This window comes from Gekko japonicus, unplaced genomic scaffold (assembly GCF_001447785.1).
Source record: "Gekko japonicus isolate JY-2015 unplaced genomic scaffold, Gekko_japonicus_V1.1 scaffold764, whole genome shotgun sequence".
NCBI classification, from domain to species: Eukaryota; Metazoa; Chordata; class Lepidosauria; order Squamata; family Gekkonidae; genus Gekko; species Gekko japonicus.
Window position 1 is genome coordinate 586,292 of NW_015165853.1, and position 20,404 is coordinate 606,695.

Sequence of the window (20,404 nt, forward strand, 5' to 3'; positions counted from 1 at the left end):
AGCGGCGGCGGCGGGAGGGAGGGAGACCGGCGCAGGCCACACTTCGAGGTTGCTCGGAGCGGGGGGGGGAAGAGGCCAGGGGGAGGTAGTTGAGGGGGTGGTGGAGGAGACGGAGAACTTCTGCTTCTGCTTCTTCCTCCGCCGCCTGTTCAGTGTGGAGCTCCCCAGCTCCTCCCCCCGCGAGTTTCGCGGGTCCTCTTTCTTGTCTATATATCTAATTCCCAAGTGCCCCCCCCCCCGGGCGGATACTTATTTCCGCAAAACAAGGGCACCTGGAGGCTAAAGAAGTTTTTCTGCACTCTTGGAGTACTCTCCAGGGTTGCAGAAAAATCGTACATGTTTTAAAAAGTATACGGGGGATACTCAAATCCCCTCCCAAAGTAAAACGGCATTCTCTACCTGCTGATCTATGTTAGAACACTCAGGAGCTCAAGGGAAGCTGCGTCACCGTCTGCCCTGCTGCTAAGAATGCTGGGAGCAGCTGTTGAAGCCACGAGGGCAACAGCCCATGGCTACAGCCCTCCGCACACACCGCCACTTCAGAAATGACCCCGCAGCCTCTACTTGGAGATCTACGATCCTTCCAGGCGCTTCTGTGTATGGTGAGCCTCTGGGGGAAAGACTGTACTCTGCAAGAGGCTTCATAAGGTGCTCCACTCCTCTGCATTATCACATGGCTTTATTTACTTTCACTTTCCAAGACCAGTAAAAGCTCAAGCGAAAGGCTAGATATTTTGGAGAGAGCCCCTCTCACCATCAGAGCATTGTGTTTAATACCTTACCAGTTGCACCTGGAGTCTGAATGCACACATTTTAGCCTTGAACTGCTACTGAGCCCCTGCAGAAGTGATTTAAGCAAGAAAGAGATGCATATTTATTTCCTTTACAGTGCAACAGGTGCCAGAGAGAGAAAGAGAGAGACTAATTATGCCAGCTCCAATGTTCCCTCTAAGCTGTGGAGTCTTGTGAGCAAAAATTCTACTTCGTGAGCAACTGGCATCAAAGTTGTGAGCAAGCAGTTTGGCTGCTGCATAAATTAGGTTACTCTGGAGCCATCCTTCCTGAGCGAAGACAAAAATGTGTGAGCCAGAGGCTAAAAAACTGTGAGCTAGCTCACACTAACTCAGCTTAGAGGGAACACTGGCCAGCTCCCCTCCTTCCTTCCCCTCCCACTATAGCACACTTAACCTTTTAAATGCCAGGATACAGTGGTCTCTGATGCACAGGGTCGCTTTGAATATTGTATTGCTGTGCCCAGTAATTCCCACCCCCTGCAGTCTGCAGGAGATGCTCTATGAGAGGAGACGGGAGCTTAAAATCTCTTCCCCTCCCTCTCTCTCTAAAAAATAAAAAGAAATATGGGGGGGGGGGGTTAAAAGCCCAAAATGATAAAAGGAGAGCCTGTAGGTAAGTAGGTAAGCTACCATAGCTTTCCAGGCTAGGTTCTATTAACAAAAGGCAGGGGGAGGAGGGAGGGCTCAAGGAATTCATTGGGGCCAGACCTAGGAAGGGTTGTTAGCTCCAGGTTAGGAAATCCCTAGAGCTGTTGTGGTCAGCTCTGAGGAGGCCAGGGTTTGGGAAAAGGAGAAGCCTCAGCCAGATATAATACCACGGAATCCACCCTCCAAAGGAACCATTTTCTCAACTTAGAGGGATAGATCTCAGTCATCTGGAGTTCAGCTGTAATTTTGGAGATGTCCAGGTCCCACCTTGAGGCTGACAACCCAAGGCCTGGCAACAACCTCTGGGTGATTTGATACCACCCAATACTTAAATATTTGGTGGGTGGAGCCTGGGGAGGATGGGGTTTGAGGAGGGGAGGCACCTCAGAAGAGTATAATGCCGTAGATTCCACCCTCCAAAGCAGCCAGGTGGGGGTTGGAGATCACACAGAATTACAATTGCTCTCCAGATGACAGAGATCAATCCCCCTGGAGAAAATGGCTGCTTCAGAGGGTAGACTGTATGGCATTACACCCTGCTGAAGTCACTTCCCTCCCCAAACCTTGCCTCCCAAGTCTCCACCCCCAAATTTCCAGGAATTTCCCAACCTGGAGCTGGCAACCCTAAGGAAAAGGGGAGAGGCTATGGGGGCTTTCAGGAAAGGGGAAGAGGAAATAGTGGGGAGGGGGAAATGAGATGCCTCCCGCAAGTCCTTGCGGATTCCCACTTGTTTTATTCTAAATCCATGCAATGTTTTAGCAAAAGGAAAAACAAAAAAGCAGAAATGGCTTGTCATCCTTCAGAGGAGTAACACGAATATCCAGAACAGAACATATGGCTGCAATTTATGAAGTGCTAGCCAAAGACAAATCTCTGCAGGACCTGGAGCATGGATGTAGAATTGCTTTAGCGTGTTCTACTTTCGATTCTATTTATGCTCCTGGATGTTTAGGGAATAGTTTTACGTTTGCTGGGCACTTCAAGCCTGCAGTTGATGAGACAGAGTAGCAGCTGCACTGCACACTTATAGAAATGGGGCTGTGTGGTTGCTTATTTAAATTCAAGCCCTAACAAGGTGTGTTCAGAAGGCCAATATTATGCATTGACAAACTGTGCCTTTTGGATCTATTGAGAAATCACTGGTTATTACACTATATATGTGTGTCCTGTATAGGAGAGTGAAGAGGCTCAGTGGCAGAACACTTGTCTTACACTGCAGAAGGAAGGTCAAAGGTTCAATCTCTGGCATCTCCAGGTAAAGAGCCCTGACCTGGATAGTCCTGGCTAGCCTGCTCCCGTCAGATCTTGGAAGCTAAGCAGGGTCAGCCTTGGCTAGTATTTGGAAGGGCATCCTCCAAGGCATACTAGGGCTGTGACACAGAGGGAGGCAATGGCAAACCACCTCTGAAATGTCTTTTGTCTTAAAAGCAAGTCTAGTTGGCCACCTTGTGGTGCATAACACTAAAAAAGAGCTAGAACTTCTGGCTGCCAGACAATCTTAGGATCTCCTGATTATTCTACACACAATGCCATACAATAACAATTATTATTATTATCCAGTCACTTGGGCCACTTACTTTCTACACAAAACTCATGCACTACATATAACTACCCACCTATTGTGATCACTTATCTCAGATAAAAAAGTAATCTTTAATCTTGTCAGCAGTTCTGAACACTCTATTATCAATCAATGGATAACAAAGAAATCAGAGGATGATGTGTATTTAAAGGTTGCTCTCCTAGAATAAAATTACTTTAAAGGGCTTCAAGTTACTGTGATCAAAATAGGAGTCATTTCTCTTTGATGTAAGAAATCATCCACAGCATATATGCATCCAGCATCACAAATGCTCTGATTCAACAGCTGGCTCATAATTCACAAGCCAAGTGCACATGATGTGTACAAAATAATGTTGGAAGACCTAAACACCATAAAGTGTGGAGATGTACATGTTCAAACAAGGGATCCATACTGGGCACATGCCAAGGAGCTTTGAACCAATCATAGCTCCCCAATACAACACTAACATTTGTCCCACATAGTATAGAGACACACCCTTCTACACTTAATGGCAACCTCTGTAATTAAATGCCAGCAACATTTTAATATTAAGAGGCAAACTACTTCATAATTCAGAGCAATAGATCAACAAAGAGCTGGTGTAGGAAGGCTTATTTGGATACCAGAACTATACAACTTACCATTACTGATAACAGGCATTTCATAAAGTTTCTGCAGCCCAAACATGGCTTGTTGTGAGTCCATTATTTGGACGCAGCTTACACAAGGTCTCACAATAAGCAATAAATATACATAGGAGCACCCTGTGCTACTGTTTTAGTGCACTGGCGTAAATCTGTGCAACATTCATACTTGGATTACTTGCAACTGATCATCTCTATCATTTTCTGCAAAACATCTCTTAGACCTACAAAGACCTTTGCCTGCCATTCCCTTCACATACTGGCTATTTTAGCATCACACGGACCCCTCCGATATACCTTAACTGTTTCATTTACTTTCTTAAAAAGCCATGTTTGGTTCCATAGGCTGCAGATCCCTTTAGAGGGTTTTGCCGCAGGAGTGCATTATACTTCCAAAGTGATCTCATTCCAAACACTCCATTAACAGAACTGCCATTGAGCTGTTCCCATTGCTTGTGAAAACAGATTCCTTACTCGATGTATTCACCCTAGCAGGAAAGTCTGGGTCCAGGAAATATACCTTTATACTCTTTCACTTGGAGTAACCAACACTGTTTTGCACATTAAAATCTAGCTTACTATCCCTCCGTACAGAGTCCATCTCTTCATTTATTACAGTGCCATCCTAATCAGAGTTACACTTTTGTAAGCCCACTGACTTAAATGGGCTTTAAAGAGTAAAACTCTATTTAGGATTGCCTCACTCTCTTCTATTTGCTCTTTCTTTCTGATCTTCGGGTTAGAATTTCTGACAACTTCCCAGAAGAAATGAAGATCCTTACTAGGATCCTCCCATTTTTTCATTGCAGGGTAACACTATTGTATCTGAAGGTGGTTGTTCGTCTTCTTTGTCCTGCCTCTGCTTTCACATCACAAGCAAGAATTAGTCAAGAAGTAGGGTTTGAAATAAAAAACAAAACATGAAGACAAAAAGCTAGAGGATCTTCATCAATTATGTACCTTGGGGTAAAGTAGGAAGTAGGGTGCTACTGATTTTCACAACACTCACTTGAGTTATAATGTGTAAGTTTATATTTATCAGTACTTCTACTGTATGCATCATAGGAATAAATGAAACACGCTATATTGCACTTACCCGGAACAAAGCTTCCCTGGACCACCTCCTTATAAGCCCACCAGCCTTCATGGATTTTCGGTGAATTCTGCTGAGCTAAAGGAAGGAAAAGGAAAAATAAAACTAGGGCAACAGCATTTCCTTATACTTTTGCCAGGCTCAATTCACCATGCCCAAGAAGGATCAGAATTGTCTTGTTCATAAAACAAAGTCCACCAATGATGGCTGTCAACTTGAAGGGCCAATGCTCACACTGCTGTTGCATGGCAAGCCCAGCTTGTCAGTGAGGCTAAAAAAAGAAAAAGAAAACCTTGGAATTAAATTAAGACTTCTTGCATATTTTCCACTTATTAGAGAGTCTCAAGAGTCCATTGCGATGCACTCACCAAAAACCAACCAATGTTCAACTTGTGAAAGAATGACAAATTAATCCAATTGTAGGTGTGCGGCTGGTTCCAAACAGCAACTAGTGGTGCAAAACCATGTTTCCCACCTCCTGCCATGCATACCAAACAGCAGTACACACCACACAATTTTGCTTGGCATACAGAACCCATTTTCTGCCCCAGAAATAAAGGCAAGCTCATGAGGTGCAGTCTGTTAAGTATGCAACTCAACAACGAAGTAAGTAACAAGTGATTCAGCTTTATTGAGAACGAGAACTTCCAAAAGATCACACAGCATCAGACGACACAACAACAAACAACAGTGGAGCATAGTTCCTTTTAAATTCTCCCAGGCTGGGGTAGCCACGCCCTCACACAGTTAACATCCAATCATGTTACATAGATAACAACCAATCATTTGTCTTCCCTCCAGCACAGACTCTTGTATTTCAATTGGTTACAGTATATGCTTCAGCTAGGGTTCCCAAATCCCCCCGGGGGGGCGGATTTCCCCCCGCTTTTGAGGCCCGATTTCCGCCCCCGCGGAATCGGGCCCGGGGGAAACCCCACCCCCCCGCGCGTGCACACCCTCCAGACGCCGGGCAGGAGCCCGCCGCCACCAGGTAAGATTCATTTGGCAACCCTAGCTTCAGCCAATGGTGTTGTTTCAGATTAGAATCCGGCTGAGGTCTCAAGCTTAACATAGGTTTAGATGGAGTCAATACACAACACAGTCAGTGCTGACGGGGCTGATTGTGTGGGAGAAGGCAATAACGGGGCGTATGCCTGTCATCTCTTGTTTAGGCCCACACAACCAACAGCTGGGTCAGATAAAAGCCCCTGAGGCACTGGCCAGGCTTGCTCCCAGTGTGTCGAGCCAAGGTCAACTGGTGTATCTCCCCCCCCCTTCACATGTGGACTCTGTATAGATCCGTGTATCAGGAAACAGACTGTCTGCTCATTTATTTATTTATTTTATTTATTCGACTTTTACCCCGACCTCCCGCCAAGGCGGCTCAGGGCGGCTTACAACAGTTTAAAACCAACATAACAATTTATACAATATAAGTCTAAAACAATACAGTCAATAAAATATCCAAATACACTTATTAAAATTAAGATTAAGACTACATTAGAAGAGTCTGGTGATGGGAAGAATTGCTAAGATTTGCAACCCAAATCATGAAAATGACTGTAAAAAAATTCCCCCGAAAAAAAATCTGAGATTGGAAACCAGTTTGCCCATATCCAAGAACAATTAATATCTTGGCCGTAAGACCATCAACTTCCTTTGAACTGAGCTAGCTTGTAAGCTTTCATGACTGTTGAGCAGAAAGGAAGTATTTGAACTAGAGTTAGACTTATAACGCAGAAAATGTTCCATTCTAATAACAACACCTGCAGAAAAAAAATTAATCAAATAATACAAAGATGAAATCTTACTTTCAGCAGCCTCAGACTACAAAGATGTGTACTCTGTCTTTTTATAGAACTATGGAAACCTCTCAGCTACCTGCCAAGCATGTGCTCAGCCTCAGACTTGTACAGTCTGTGGACGATCTCAGCCACTGTAGTATGAATGAACAGTGCTGAACACAAGCAGACACGCAATGTTAAAATCTTTAACAAAACTTTACCTTGCTGTATTGTTTTTGTAAACTGGGTCTCAATCAAACTTAACTGCTGGGTTGGGGAATATAACATCTGGATACTTTTACTGTTAACAGCTTCAAGGATGGAGATTCTGTTTCTTGGTCATGCCACGGTGTGACAAGAGTGTGCAATGTCATGTTGGTAATGAGAGAGTAAAAGGTGGAAACCTTTCAACCCTTCTAACATCTCAGTCTGGGATACTTGAAGGAGTACCCTCTCCCTTAATTTTTCAGATCAGGAAACATATTTATTTGATATTTTTACCTTACGTTGCAGCCAGACTGACTCCCAAAGTGGCTTGCAATTAAAGTCGGTCACATTTTTAATTAAAACCAGTAGCTGAGATGCATAGGGTTGGATCCTACCAGCCTTTCTGAAGAATAAAGGGAAAGCAAGCATTCCTTTTCGCCACTCAAAAGGCTATGATGGAGGTGATGAGACCTGCAGTGACAAAAACCCACATGGAAGGAGGGCTGGAGTGAGAACTGGATTAGATTGTACTTCTTCCATGTTATTTATTTGGATATTTATACCCTACCTCTCCCCCCAAGGGGGACCTAAAAGAGTCCCTAAAAGAGTCTTCCTTGCTCTATTTTATTCTCCCAGCAAGGACCTTGTAAAGTAGTTTAGGATGAGTGTGACTGGCCCAAGGTCTCCCAGTGAGCTTCCATGGCCGAGTAGTGTTTCAAATGTCCCAGATCCTAGTTCGAAACATTAACCATTATATCAAGCTGACTGTTACGCTAGTGGAAAAGTTGACAGAAGGAGCCCAGAGGATTCTCCCTTTCCTATTTTATCTTCTCAACAACTCAGTGAGGTGGATTAGGTGGACAGAGAAAGAATGGCACAAGATCACACAGTGGTATAAACCCAGGCCTCCACATCCTGGTTTGAAACTCTAACCTCTTCCTGACATGGGTCACTGCTGGGTAATCATTTACATTTTCTGGTAATTGTGGTATATGATCATTGTATGTATTTTAATGCTTTGTTAGACAGTATTACAATGTATTACTGAGAATTTTGCTGAAAAGCAAAATACAGATTTTTAAAATTTTACATAAATACTTATCTATATCTATGAACCTATATAAAGATATATAGAAAGCCCTTTTTCAACACTGGGATACTCATAAAATAGATTCAGATTCCACGATGCGAAAAACTTCAGATAATCCACCTGCCCTTCTGAGGCCTATCCTTGATGGCACTTAACATACAGACATATTAATGTATACAGGCCCGTGTCACACAGGAGGCTTTGATCGACAAGAAGGACGGATCAGGGTGCATCAAGCGGGCGCGATCACACTGCAACATCTGGGAAGCGGCGTGCACCCGTCCCCAACCCGTCTCTTCTGGCCGAAGATGCGGATCAAAAAAACCCCTATGAAACACTAGTACTTACTGAAAAATCCATTGCATGGGTGGACGTGTGATCGCCGGCGCGCCTGTCTCTCCCGCAGCATGCGAGGTCCTGCCGAACTGCGCATGCACATGCATGCACAGCGGGCTCGCCTCGTTCTGCGGTCTGTGGCTTCCCCCGGCATCTGATCGTGCCGGGGAGGAACTGCGCGGCGGCTGGGGGGATCTGTCTGATATCACCGCCATGCTTCTCTTTTGGTGCGGCTCAAAAAAGCCACACTTTGGCCGCACCTATTTCCCCCAGTGTGACCGGGGCCAATCATACATATATATGAACTCTACTATTTACTGTTAACTGATGCAGGAAAGATGAAGAGAAAAGTGGAAAGTCTGTCTTTATATGTATTTTCCTGCTTATGAGTTTCCAGCAGTACAAGAAAACAGATAATCATGGTTTTGTACTCAAATGACTAGCTGAGAGTGCAAGCATATCAGTTGTAGGAAGAGGCAATGACCTGGCGAGGCTGTCGTTACTCGACATTTATAAAATCCTTATCAGGTCAACAAGCATCAAGCTAAGCATGCTAAAAAGAAGCTCAAGGGAGGCAATACTAACTACCCAATCCGATATCGTGCTGCGCCAGCAACTACGGAGTTTAGAGGGGCTGCGCTAATGTTCTGTTGGGATTATGCTGAAGCTGGATACACTAAGCAAATGCCCAAGGATTAAGGTGCCAGAGCGGGTCATTTAAAATAACAGAGGAAGGATGAAAAACACAGTCAGAGCCAATCCTGAATTGTACAGCCTGGCAGGAAAGCAAAGACTATGTTCATGTTACGAGGCAAGCGAGGTGATTCCCAGGGCCATATTCACCTGTGAAATCTCTACAGTTGGCACCAGCTCCAGGAAAGCACTATTGAGAAAACTGCACCCAAAGAACATAATATACAGGAATATACTGTGCATCTGAAATACACTCTGAATGCCACCAAGCGGTGTTTGCCATTCTCTGTGAAAATGAAAGCAGAGCTTCTATTTGTACACAAATCCGGGGTGGGTGGGTGTATGTGCTGAAACTTTGATCTAACCCATTCTTCCAACTGGTCTGATGCAAAAGGTCAAGAGATCTTAGAAGATGAGCAAGGAAGCTGGGTATTTTTTCATCCTTAATCTGCATTAAAACTGGATTAGTAACAGAAGTCTCAAAAACACAGAGCTGTGAAATCAGAATGAGACAAGCATACAAATGCTCCTTGCTGGGCATACTGTCTGACGCACTCGCATGCGAACATACACTCACATACACACACACACACACACACACTGTGTCTACCCTGTCTAATCTCATGTCCATCTGATGAGATGGCATTATGCCTGGCTCCCTCCAAAGTCAGTCTGACCTTACAAATGGGTTACCAATTCCAGCTACCAAGAAAGGGGCTTTAAAAACCGACAACTTAAACAACAATGCCCATAACACAATTCTTTTTTTAATGCCAGACTTATAGAAATACATTTATGAGAAAGTTCCCAAAGTAATCTTGTCTGAACAAACAGATCAAGTCCATCCTGTGATGCCATAAACCATGTTTTTGTTCAAGTTGCTCACGGAAATGTATCAGATGCAAGGAATTGTTCTAACTGATGAGTCCCCTGTGACCGAAAGTTGCTTACAATGGCAGGTGGAGGACTCATCTTCAGTCCTGCTCCCTGCTATGTAATGGGCTTGGCAAGCATGCAAGCAATATCTTGAATCTGGCAATGGCTGCTGTTCCCATCAATGCTTCTTTTCCTACTGGATAATGCATTGCTTCTTGTTCATGCAGGAGATCACACATAATTATTTCGTGTCAGAACACCTCAATAAAACTGAGGATGGATGAATACACATACATCTATTCAACTAGTGTAGTGCGGTGGTTAGAGTGTTGGACTAAGACCTGAGACCACCAGGTTTTAGACCCTGCTCTGCAACGAACATGAAACTGAGCAAACTTCAGAGGACAGCGGAAGACAGGAGGGCCTGGCGGGATCTAGTCCATGAGGTCGCGAAGAGTCGGACTCGACTGTACGACTGAACAACAACAACAACAACTGCCATGGAAGCTCACCAGGTAAACTTGGGCCCTTCATAACCCCTCAGCCTCACCTACCTCGCAAAACGTTTGGGGGTATGACTTTCAAGAACTGGAGCTCCCTTTGTCAGATCCCATCAGGTATCTCATGAAAGCTAATCCCCCCCCCCAAAAAAAATGTTTTTGGTCTCTGAGGTGCTAGTGGAGTCGAACCTAGCTGTTCTACTGCAGACTAACATGGCTACCCTCTGAAACTCACAGGGTTGTTGTTCTACAGGGGAGGACTAGGGGGTGTTTACTGAGGGAAATCCACAGTAGTTCTTCCTCGGTGTTACAAGTCTGGTTTTGGGTAAGGAGCCCTATGTCAGTTCACAGTGCAGGGACTCTGGAGTATTCCAGTAATATAGTAGAGAGTACCTCTAACCATACGCAGAGTATCCTTCTGTCCCCAAAACTGAATAGACACACTTCCTTCACCTATGAGGTCAGGGCAGGCATCAGATGTGGCATCTGCTCTTTTGTTGTTCAGTCGCACAGTCGAGTCCGACTCTTCGCGACCCCATGGACCAGATCACGCATCCTTTTTCCCCATCCAGCAGGGTCTTATCCTTATTATGTCCATGACCACTGCTACAAATTGCAGGCTTGTGACTTTTCTATCATACATGAACATATTTTTAATTGCAAAGTAGCCCTGCTTGATTAGACCAATGGTCCATCTACTCCAGCATCCTATTTGTTATGGCATTCAATTGCCATGGAGGGCCTGCCAACAGGAACACAGAGGCCAAAGCCCCTCCTCTGTTGTTTCCCTCTAACAGCTTTCACTGTTCCACTACCTCTGAACATGGAGTTTCAATCTAGCCATCACGACTCATAGCCACTAATGGTATCTATTCACCGTGAATTTGTCCAGTCTCCCTTTAAAGGCTATCAGCCATCATTGCATCCTGTGGGATTTCTACAAGTTAAATGTTTTATTACAAATATTTTTTTGTCTGTTTGGAATGTACTGTTTATCTGTTTCACTGGGTAGCTACAAGTGCTAAACTCAACCCTTCCACCAGTTTGAGAGCCAGCTTGGTGTAGTGGTTAAGTGTGCGGACTCTAATCTGGGAGAACCGGGTTTGATTCCCCACTCCTCCACTTGCACCTGCTGATGTGACCTTGGGTCAGTCACGAGCTCTGGCACAGCTGTTCCTGAAAGAGCAGTTTCTGTCAGAGCTCTCTCAGACCCACCCACCTCACAGGGTGTCTATTGTGGGGAGGGGAAGGGAAAGGAGTTTGTAAACCGCTCTGAGACTCCCAAGTGAAGGGCGGGGTATAAATCCAATATCTTCTCTTCTTCTTCCACCAAAGCATAACTTTATAAACTTACATCATCTCTGCCTGGCTGCCAGTTACCAATTTTTTAAAAAATTGAAAAGCCCCAAACTCTTTAGCCATTCCTCACAGGAAAAAGATTTCTACTCTTGCTCATTTTAGTTGCCCTCTTTTAATGATTTTTCTAGCTCTGCAATACCTTTTTCAAATGGGACAACAAAACTGCTCATGGTATTCCAAATGCAGTCACCCCCCACACTTAGTTACAAAATTCTCTCTCTCTCCTCCCTGCCCCCCCCATTCCCAAGGCAGGATGGAGAGAAAGAGAGCAAAAGGGAAACTTTGTTTCTTGCAATTATAAATACAGATGGCATGAGAAGATATTTGTCCTGACAGTGTCATTTGCCCACATCCCACCCCTTTATCGTGGTTTGCAGAATATATACCCTGATAAAGAACTCTGGTGAATGTAGAGGTCTGCACAGTCTGTTCCTGGAGCTGTTCTAACCTTCCTTCCAAACCAGAACTGACCAACCTCTTGCCACTTCTGAGATACCATTTTTGTCTCTATCTGCCCCTCCCAGTCACACCTTCAATCATTTCCCCAACACAAACACTTACAGCCAAATATTTCAACTCCCTCTCTGTTTCCATCTGACCTGCTTTGTGTTGCTCTAGTCTGACTTTCTGTTTTAATCTCCTGCTGCCTCTTTTCCTTGTCCAGAAGCCACTAGGGACCCTGAGGATTATAGTTTCCTTTGCAAGTACACAAGGTATGGACATCCAATACAGGAAGATCAAGGCTTGCTGAAATGGACAAAATGACAAGGAAACTTAATAACTTGGAAGCAGAAGAATTTTTTGAAGACTGGAAAGACTTTAAAGAATACTTAGAAAAATATTGGGATGTAAAAGACAATTTGATTTGCTTTGATAACTACTGAAAACTACAAGATAGTAGAAAATAGATAAATGTATATGAATAACAGTTGAAAGATAAGTTACCTATAGATGAATTATGAAAAAGAGAGGTATGAAGTGAAGATAAGAAATGAGCTGGAGGTTGGAGCACTGTGGGAAGCCGAAAAGGGGGGGGGGGGAGAGAAAGAGGTGGAAAGGATGTATAACGATTTAAGTATTGATATATGTTTAACTTTTTAATATATCCTAATAAATTGTTTTTTTTAAAAAAGGGAAGGTCAAGGCTTGCCAGAAGCTCCTGTTTTAGGTTTAGATGTTCTGTTTTTCTCAGGTTGCCCTTGGAGAGGATCTCAGCCACCATATGCCCAGAAACACTGTAATGGCTGTGAGGGGGGAATCACCCTGACTCCCTCTCAAAGGTGCTGTAGGACCAGGGGTCATTTCCTGCAGGAGCACACAGGAGCAGAGCTCTGGCAGTAAAGAGCCCGGGGCGGGGGAACATGCGACAAGCCCCACCCCCTGCTCCCAGCAGCCCTCAGTCAAAGCAAGAAGCAGCCAGGTAAGTTGCAGAGCCCCCCGGCCCAAAACAGTTCAGTGGCACGTTTAAGACCAAGTTTTATTCAGGTACAAGCTCTCCCTCCTCTGCGAGGACAGATCTGCATGTTCCCCCCACCCCCAATAGCTAGCAATCCAAAACAGTCCAGTGGAACCTGAGCGGTGGGTGTTGCCTTATGACACACTTCTGGTGATGTCAGGGGGTGTGGCATGTGCAAATTAGTTATGCTAATGAGTTATGCTAATGAGCTCCTGCACCTCTTTTTCTACGAAATGACCCCTGTGTAGGACCCAGCGATCCTAGATTCTGCCTGCTAGAGGTGGAGCACTCTTCTTCTACACCAGCCACCAGTAGAAGTTTGCTCCCAGCTTCCCTTTTGATGGGTTAGCTCCTCTGCTAGTGCCGTAGCTTACAGTTGGTATCACGATTGCCCCGGCGGGGTGGGCTAGGTAAGGCACAGAGTATCCAAAAACGCAGGCTGAGGTCAGAGCACCAGATAGGCAGAGAAACAAAAGCGTAATCCAAAATATCAGGTCACTTGCACAGTCTAAGGTTTACCGGAGATTGGCAGTTCGAGTTGTAAAGCTGAAAGCCATTGTTCAGAGTCAGGTTACACATTCTAAGGTCAGGGAGCCAGAAGAACGACGTCACACGGTCCGGAGTAAAAAAGCCCAGGGAGTCAAGCAGAAAGTCAGGAAACAAGATGCAAGATCCAAGGTGCAGCGATTCAATCATGTGATCAATTGCCAGCATGAGGTAGGTAGTGAAGAGGGCTTCCTTAAAAGCCCGTTCCCTGTGTTCCTAATTGCCGGCTGATTACAGAGTCCTGGCTCCAGTTAATACTCTGGACTCAGAGGACGCCTCCCACGCATGCGTGATTCCCTGTGCCGGGTTGTCAAATCCCATCTCCTTTGGTCTCTTAAACGAGCTACAGGTGGAGGGGAATCAGGGGGTGTGGAGCTTGCGCTTGGCTCTGCAGGAGCAGCTCCAGGTGTGAACCCTTCTGGCAGTCGGTGTTCATCCTCTGCAAAACTTACGTCCAGGGGTGCAGGGAGCTCTTCCTTGGATGTGGAAGGTGCAGAGTCCCCGGGATCAGGGTCCACTGGGTCGGGCAGCACGGTGGGCATGACAGTTGGCTGCTTCCTTCAGTGCTCTACCACCTTCCCTTTTGTGCTCTAGTGGAGCACAGCTGCGCCACTGCTACAACTCTAGAGCCCATCTGGTAGCTTCTCCCTGATAGTTGTGGAGGGGGGTTTCACCACTGGCCCCTTAGAGCAGCAGCCCACTATAAAATGTCTCGCTGAGCTTAATGGCCAATTTGCACCTGAAGATATGGTGCAAAATGGATAACAATGTGATAAGCCATTTGGGTTCCCATTAAGGAGGAAAATGTAATGTAAATTTAAAAAATCATGTAATCAGGATCTTTTTTTTTTTTTAAGCTTTTTAAAAAAGACTCCCAACGATGAGAAATGAAATGCAGGGCAGTAGCCAGGAGATAGAACATGATGAAGCATTCATATAAATATAAGCAAGAAAGACTGTGGGGAAGTTAGTACTTAATTGCTGGAAAGCCGGTACTTCTTTAATGAGGTACTCACTTTCATACAAACAAACCAGCATGTGGCACAAGTGACGACAGAAGGGTTGAAGTAGACTGCATTAGCCTCCTCAGACTATTTACAAAATAAGCTGGTGATGCTCACTGATCCAAGGTCACATAATGCAGTGACAGCAAAAAAAACCCCAAAAAAACCCCCAGAGTTGCACTTACCTGTAACTGTTGTTTATCAACATCTTCTGTGCAGACACACATTAAGACTGCATTTGCACAGGCCACCTGTGGGACATTTTCTTTCTAGCTCAAAAACTCCAAAGAGGGGGTATCTTTTTTCAGAGCCAACACATGCACAGGATTCCTGCCCAATGCGTTATGTGCTCCATCAGCAGGTCCCCCCTCCCTGCTAAGCTGCTGTGAGCCTCCTTCCATGGCACAATAAGCCCTGTGAGAGCTCACAGCGGGGCAGGAAGTAGGGAATGTGTGTTTGCACAGAAGACACTGATGAACAACAGTTAAGGGTAAGTGCAACTCTGTTTTCACCTTCTGTCTTCTCGTGCAGCCCCACATTGGGACCATTAGCAAGCTACTCACCAGAGTTTAGGAGAGGGATGGGAGGGAATGTATTGAAGAGTGTGCCTGACCAAGGGATCTGGACTTCCCAGGGAAGTCAGATCACTGCCCACTAGGGAGCAGAATTCTGGTGCTTTCTTGAATTCGGCTGTGGCAAACAGCCTTGATGCATCTATGCCGGATAGGCCATTCATAGTTGGTCTGATAGACCCTGCTCAGGTTGTCTGCGTCCCTGCTATTCGAAGTCCCTGCTACATGGATGGCGCTGGGAAGGGCTCCAATGCTCATGGGTATTTCCCAAGCTGCTATTGCCTCTAAGCAAAGCCACTGGGAACCCGTGCCTCCTTGTTTGTTGAAATAATATACTGTTGCAGTGTTGTCCTTTTGGATTAGTACCCTCTTGCCTCTGAGAACATACGAAAAGGAGGTAAGGGTAAATCTTACAACATGAAGTCACAGGACTCAAATATGGGGAGTATTGTGCATTAAAGGCCACCAGCCTTGCATCGAAACCTCTTTGCAGTGGGCACCCCAACCTAATAGCAGAGCATCCATGGTTAGAGTGACCTGTGGAATCCAGAACCCAAATTGGATCCCTGAGAACAAGTCAGTGTCATCTAGCCACCACCACAGAGACCTAACCACCACCCTAGGTATCAAAAAACAGCATCCCGGGAGATTTGTTGGGGTCATACTTCTTAATAAACCAGATTTGCAAGCTCTGCGTGTGTAGTCTTGCTAATAGAATCATCACATTGGTTGAGGCCATAAGCCCTAATAGCCACTGAATTGCCTTCACTGGCTTCCAATGTTTTCTAATACAGCTTAACACCATTGCCTTAATGCCCTATGATATGCAGGCAAAACAGCTCTCCCTGTGTTGGCATCAAGGGAGGCACCAATGAATTGTACTTGCAGAGAGGATTCAAGGCAAGATTTTCCCCAATTCACCACTAGGCCTAACCTGCTACACGTGAATATGGTCATTCAGTATGTCACGACTGGGGGCCACAATAAGCCAATTGCCTAGGTATGGAAAAATAGAGCAACCCTATGTGTGCAGGTAACAGCTATACAGTTAATGAATACTCTTGGTGCAGTAGCAAGACCAAATGGGAGGGATGTGTATTGAAATACCTCAGAGCCCTGTCTGAACCGTAAATACTTCCTATGGGATTGGTGTATTTTTTTATCCACTATAAAAAAATCTTGAATGTAAACCCCAGGAGTGAAGCCCGCCTGGGATTTGTTCCACTGCGTCCTTCTGCAGAAGTTCCCCTAGGTGAACTCTGAGTTTTGGGTAGGGGCTATCCACTGCAGTCAAAGCTGGGTGACTAGGGGGTTCAAACAACAATTCTAATCTGTAATCTTCCTCAACTGCAGCCAAAACCCAACTATCAGAACTAATCCAGCACCAAGCCTCTGCAAATTCTGCCAGCCTATCCTTAAAACTGGCAATATCTGCAACTACTGGGGCAGATAGTCAGAACTTTGCTGGCTGTTGGTCCTGATCCCTCTGAGAGTTCTGTTGAGAAGGCCTCGGCCGTGAGGGCACCCTTTCTTTTTGAAAAGGAGGAAAACTGGAAAGGATGTTGAGGATACATGAATGACAGCTGATGGTGCTGTCTCTCACCCCTGTAGAAAGGGTAGCAAAGCCAAATGCCTTTGAGAGAAACATCGTCTCTGGGCTGGAGCTGAGGAAAACATGCTCAATGATCTGGCTCTCTGGCGGTTCTTCATAGTGGAGAGGAACTCAACCATGGACTGCTAAAAGGGGAGACCCTCAACTTTACAGTGAGTCTCCAGAGGGAGAGCAGTGTTGTATAGCCATGAGTGCCTCCTGAGGACTATGGCAGAGGCCATAGCTTGGGCTGATATATTAGCAGTATGTCCCATGTTAATCTCCTGTTTTAAGAGTTTAATCACCTCTGACTGGATAAGATTAGCCAGAGACTTGGATTCATCAGACAACTTGTCCAGGTACTGTGAAAGACTTTCCCAGAGGAAAAGTTGGTAGTCTCACATAGATGCAGGCTAGATGCAGTGACAGGGTGCGTGGGGGAACCAGGATGACGTCCTGATCAGTCTCTGGACCCTTAGAAGACTTGACACATCTCAACTTGGGAGCAGACTTAATCTTCTTATGCTTTGATTTCCTATGCTTCTTCGCAGGAGGTTCCATATATGACCAGACCTTGGTTGACAGTCCTGGAGAAGGCAAATGCAGGCATCTAGATTCTAATTTTGGAATGACTGAAGTGGCTGTTTTTGGAGGGATTGGAGCCATCCCGATCAGAACCAAATGGAATTATGGGGGCCCAGAACGGGGTTCAGTAGTTGGAACCGAGGGAAGCAGACCCAAGTTAGTAGAGCTCAAGCTCAGAGTCACCTTGGAGGACAATGCCTTCTCCCACAGCACAGTTTTCAGCCTAGAGGCCCTATCTGACTAAGACTCTGAGGTAAAGCGCTGGCAAACTGAACAAGCTCCAACACTGTAGTCCTCTCCTAAGCACAGAAGGCAGAGTTTATGCTTGTCACTGTGTGTCATCTTTGTTCCACATTTTGCACATTTTTAAACAGTGCCTTGGACGCCATGATGAGGGACTACAAGCACAACATACAGGGAGAGCCTGGATAATGGGGCTTGCCTCCCACAAAATAAACTCCTGACAGAATACAAAACGAGTCCTCAGTGGACAAAAAGGAGTCTTCTTTCATCCACAATAACAACAAAGAAAATCAATGGCGTGCACTAGAAAGCTTCCTATCCTCGTGATGAAAAAGAAACTGAGGAAAGGGGGTGCCTGCCAACAGAGCACGTGATGCATTGGGCAGGAATCCCATACATGCATTGGCTCCAAAAAAAAGAGCAGGGTGCCCCCTCTTTGGAGTTTTTGAGCTAGAAAAAAAATGTCCCGCAGCTGGCCTGTGCAAGCACAGTCCCAATGTGGGGCTCCACGAGAAGACGAAAGATGAATACATCTTCCATATGTGCGGCAAACAAAGTAAAAGGGGGCTACACTGCATTCTCTCTCTCTCTCTCTCTCTCTCTCTCTCTCTCTCCCCCCCCCAAAAAAAACCCTTTAAGAAAGACCATTCCACTTATGAATGTTTGCACAATTGTTCCCTTCATATAAGAAGAAATCTTCCCCCTGTGACTTCACTAGGATTTGGATCCACCTTAATTTATAAAGGTCAGTGAAATAACTATTTCTGCTTAAGCGAGTCCTCCAATTCTATTGCCCATTCTAAAACAGCAAGGTTATGTATTTGCTATGTTAGCCTCCCCTTCCCCATTTTGGCTGTCAATGGGAAGATTGAACACATTATTGATCAGAGGGACCATCGTTCAAGCAGCTCTATATTATGCATGCAAAACAGTAAACAAAACTAAAAGCAGCTTTCCTGTTATGGATTCTGCAATGTTTCTGATTTTCTTCTAGGGATTCCCTTACCTATTTCAACCTAACCTCCAAGTGGCATCAACACAGAGTTCAGTATGCTGAAGAGAGATGTGAGAAAATCTGCCTCAGTTCTGAAAGGCTGCACCCTAACAGAGCAATCCTACAATAATTATACCAAAGCAATGAACCTTACCCTCCCGCAAGTGTGTACCAGATTACTGAATGGCAGTGCAATCCTAAAGAGAGTTACTCCAGTCTAAACCCATTCATTTCAAGGGGCTTAGACTGGAGCTAACTCTCCTTAGGATCACACTGTAAATAGTGATCCCAGCATTAGCAGAAAGGTAAGTGAACAGGGAGCAGAAAAGAGCTTGAAAATGGTTAGGATTCCATAGTGCAGCTGCTGAAAACTAAGAAAAGCATTTTGTGACCACACATTCTCAATCCGTGACCTTGAAATGTTCCAATCTGCCACCCTTAAAAAAAGTTTATTTATAACTGAACCAGGTGCCAGTGAAACAATAATTTTGGATTAAGATGAACCAATGTTTAAAATCCAGTACACACACTTTCAAGTTACACAGAGCTCTACCTCAGGATGGATGCTCTTTTTTCACATCCAGGGGATGGATGAACTAGCGTCATTAATTCAGAAGCAAGCTACACAGGGTTAGATCCAAGGCCTCCAGGAAACAGGCAGATTTGTGGGAACAGCATTTACCACCCCCCTGTGAGCACAGAAACTGTGAGCAGTAAAAGAGCCAACTAGATTGGTGCGCTGAAGCAACCAATAGAATTGTGTTCTCAGAGACAAGTTAAAATATGACTATTTGAGCTTTAGTCAGAGGTTAGACAGTTGGAAGTAAGAGAAAACAGTTTAACAGGAGCGTTAATTCAACATCCGTAGAGATATCTACAGATATCTGGTCTTGCTGGTGGACCTCCTTCATTTTTTTTAATGAAGTCTTTCAGCCACAATTGTCTGGAAAGGAATGGAGAAGGTAAAACTTCCCTAGTGTGAGGTGGGAATTCACTGCTCCACTGCAGAATACTCTGTGTGGAAGCTCAGTCACCAACATGCATGCCTCTGAGTTCACATCAATGAAGAAAGAAAAGCAGAAAATCCTTGCCATGTGGAAGTTGCCCTGGAGGAGAAGATTTGGGGATGGGGGGGGGGAGGCTTTCCAAATTGCCCCACACACTCACTATTCCATAGGCCCCCAGTTTGTAACTACCTATTAGGACTGCAAAAATGGTGAAAATATTGTCTATTTTCTATAGAAACAATCAATCCCATATAATGGTCACTTCCAAACTGTAAACAAGTCAGTGGATAATCGAGGAGGTAGCAACTGTAAATGGTTCATTAGAAAGTCACATTTAACCAACATATGCACAAGCTTAACTTGCTAGTTAATGAGAAGGGAGCACTTACTGGAGAAGACCCTGATGCTGGGAAAGATTGACGGTCAAAGAAGACGGGGACGGCAAAGGATGCAATGGATAGACAGTGTCATAGATGCAACGAACATGAAATTGAGCCAACTTCAGAGGACGGCGGAAGACAGGAAGGCCTGGCATGATCTGGTCCATGGGGTTGCAAAGAGTCGGACTCGATTGTGCGACTGAACAACAAAAACTTGCTGGTGGGCTCATGCTTCTTCCTTGCATCTCCCTCCCCATACAAAGCATGTCTAAGTAATCCTACCCCGCTTTCCACGACAAAAATTTATACGTGCAGGCAGGCCCGTAGCTCACGTGGGGCCCATGGGGCCCGACCCCCCTGCGGGTCTTGTGGGCCCCCTCCCCGGCCCTCTGCTCCGCCCCGCCCCAAGATGAGAGAGGCTGGCGGCGTCAGCACTG

General features: G+C 45.3%; 1 protein-coding gene across 1 annotated transcript in view; it reads right to left on the bottom strand.

Annotated features, from left to right (window-relative positions):
- CA10 (carbonic anhydrase X) overlaps window positions 1-20,404 on the bottom strand; it is a 567,105-nt gene that overhangs the window by 461,990 nt on the left and 84,711 nt on the right. Inside the window, exon 2 of the mRNA XM_015411124.1 lies at window positions 4,748-4,822. Coding sequence (XP_015266610.1) covers window positions 4,748-4,822 — 75 coding nt within the window. The remainder of the gene's footprint in view (window positions 1-4,747; window positions 4,823-20,404) is intronic.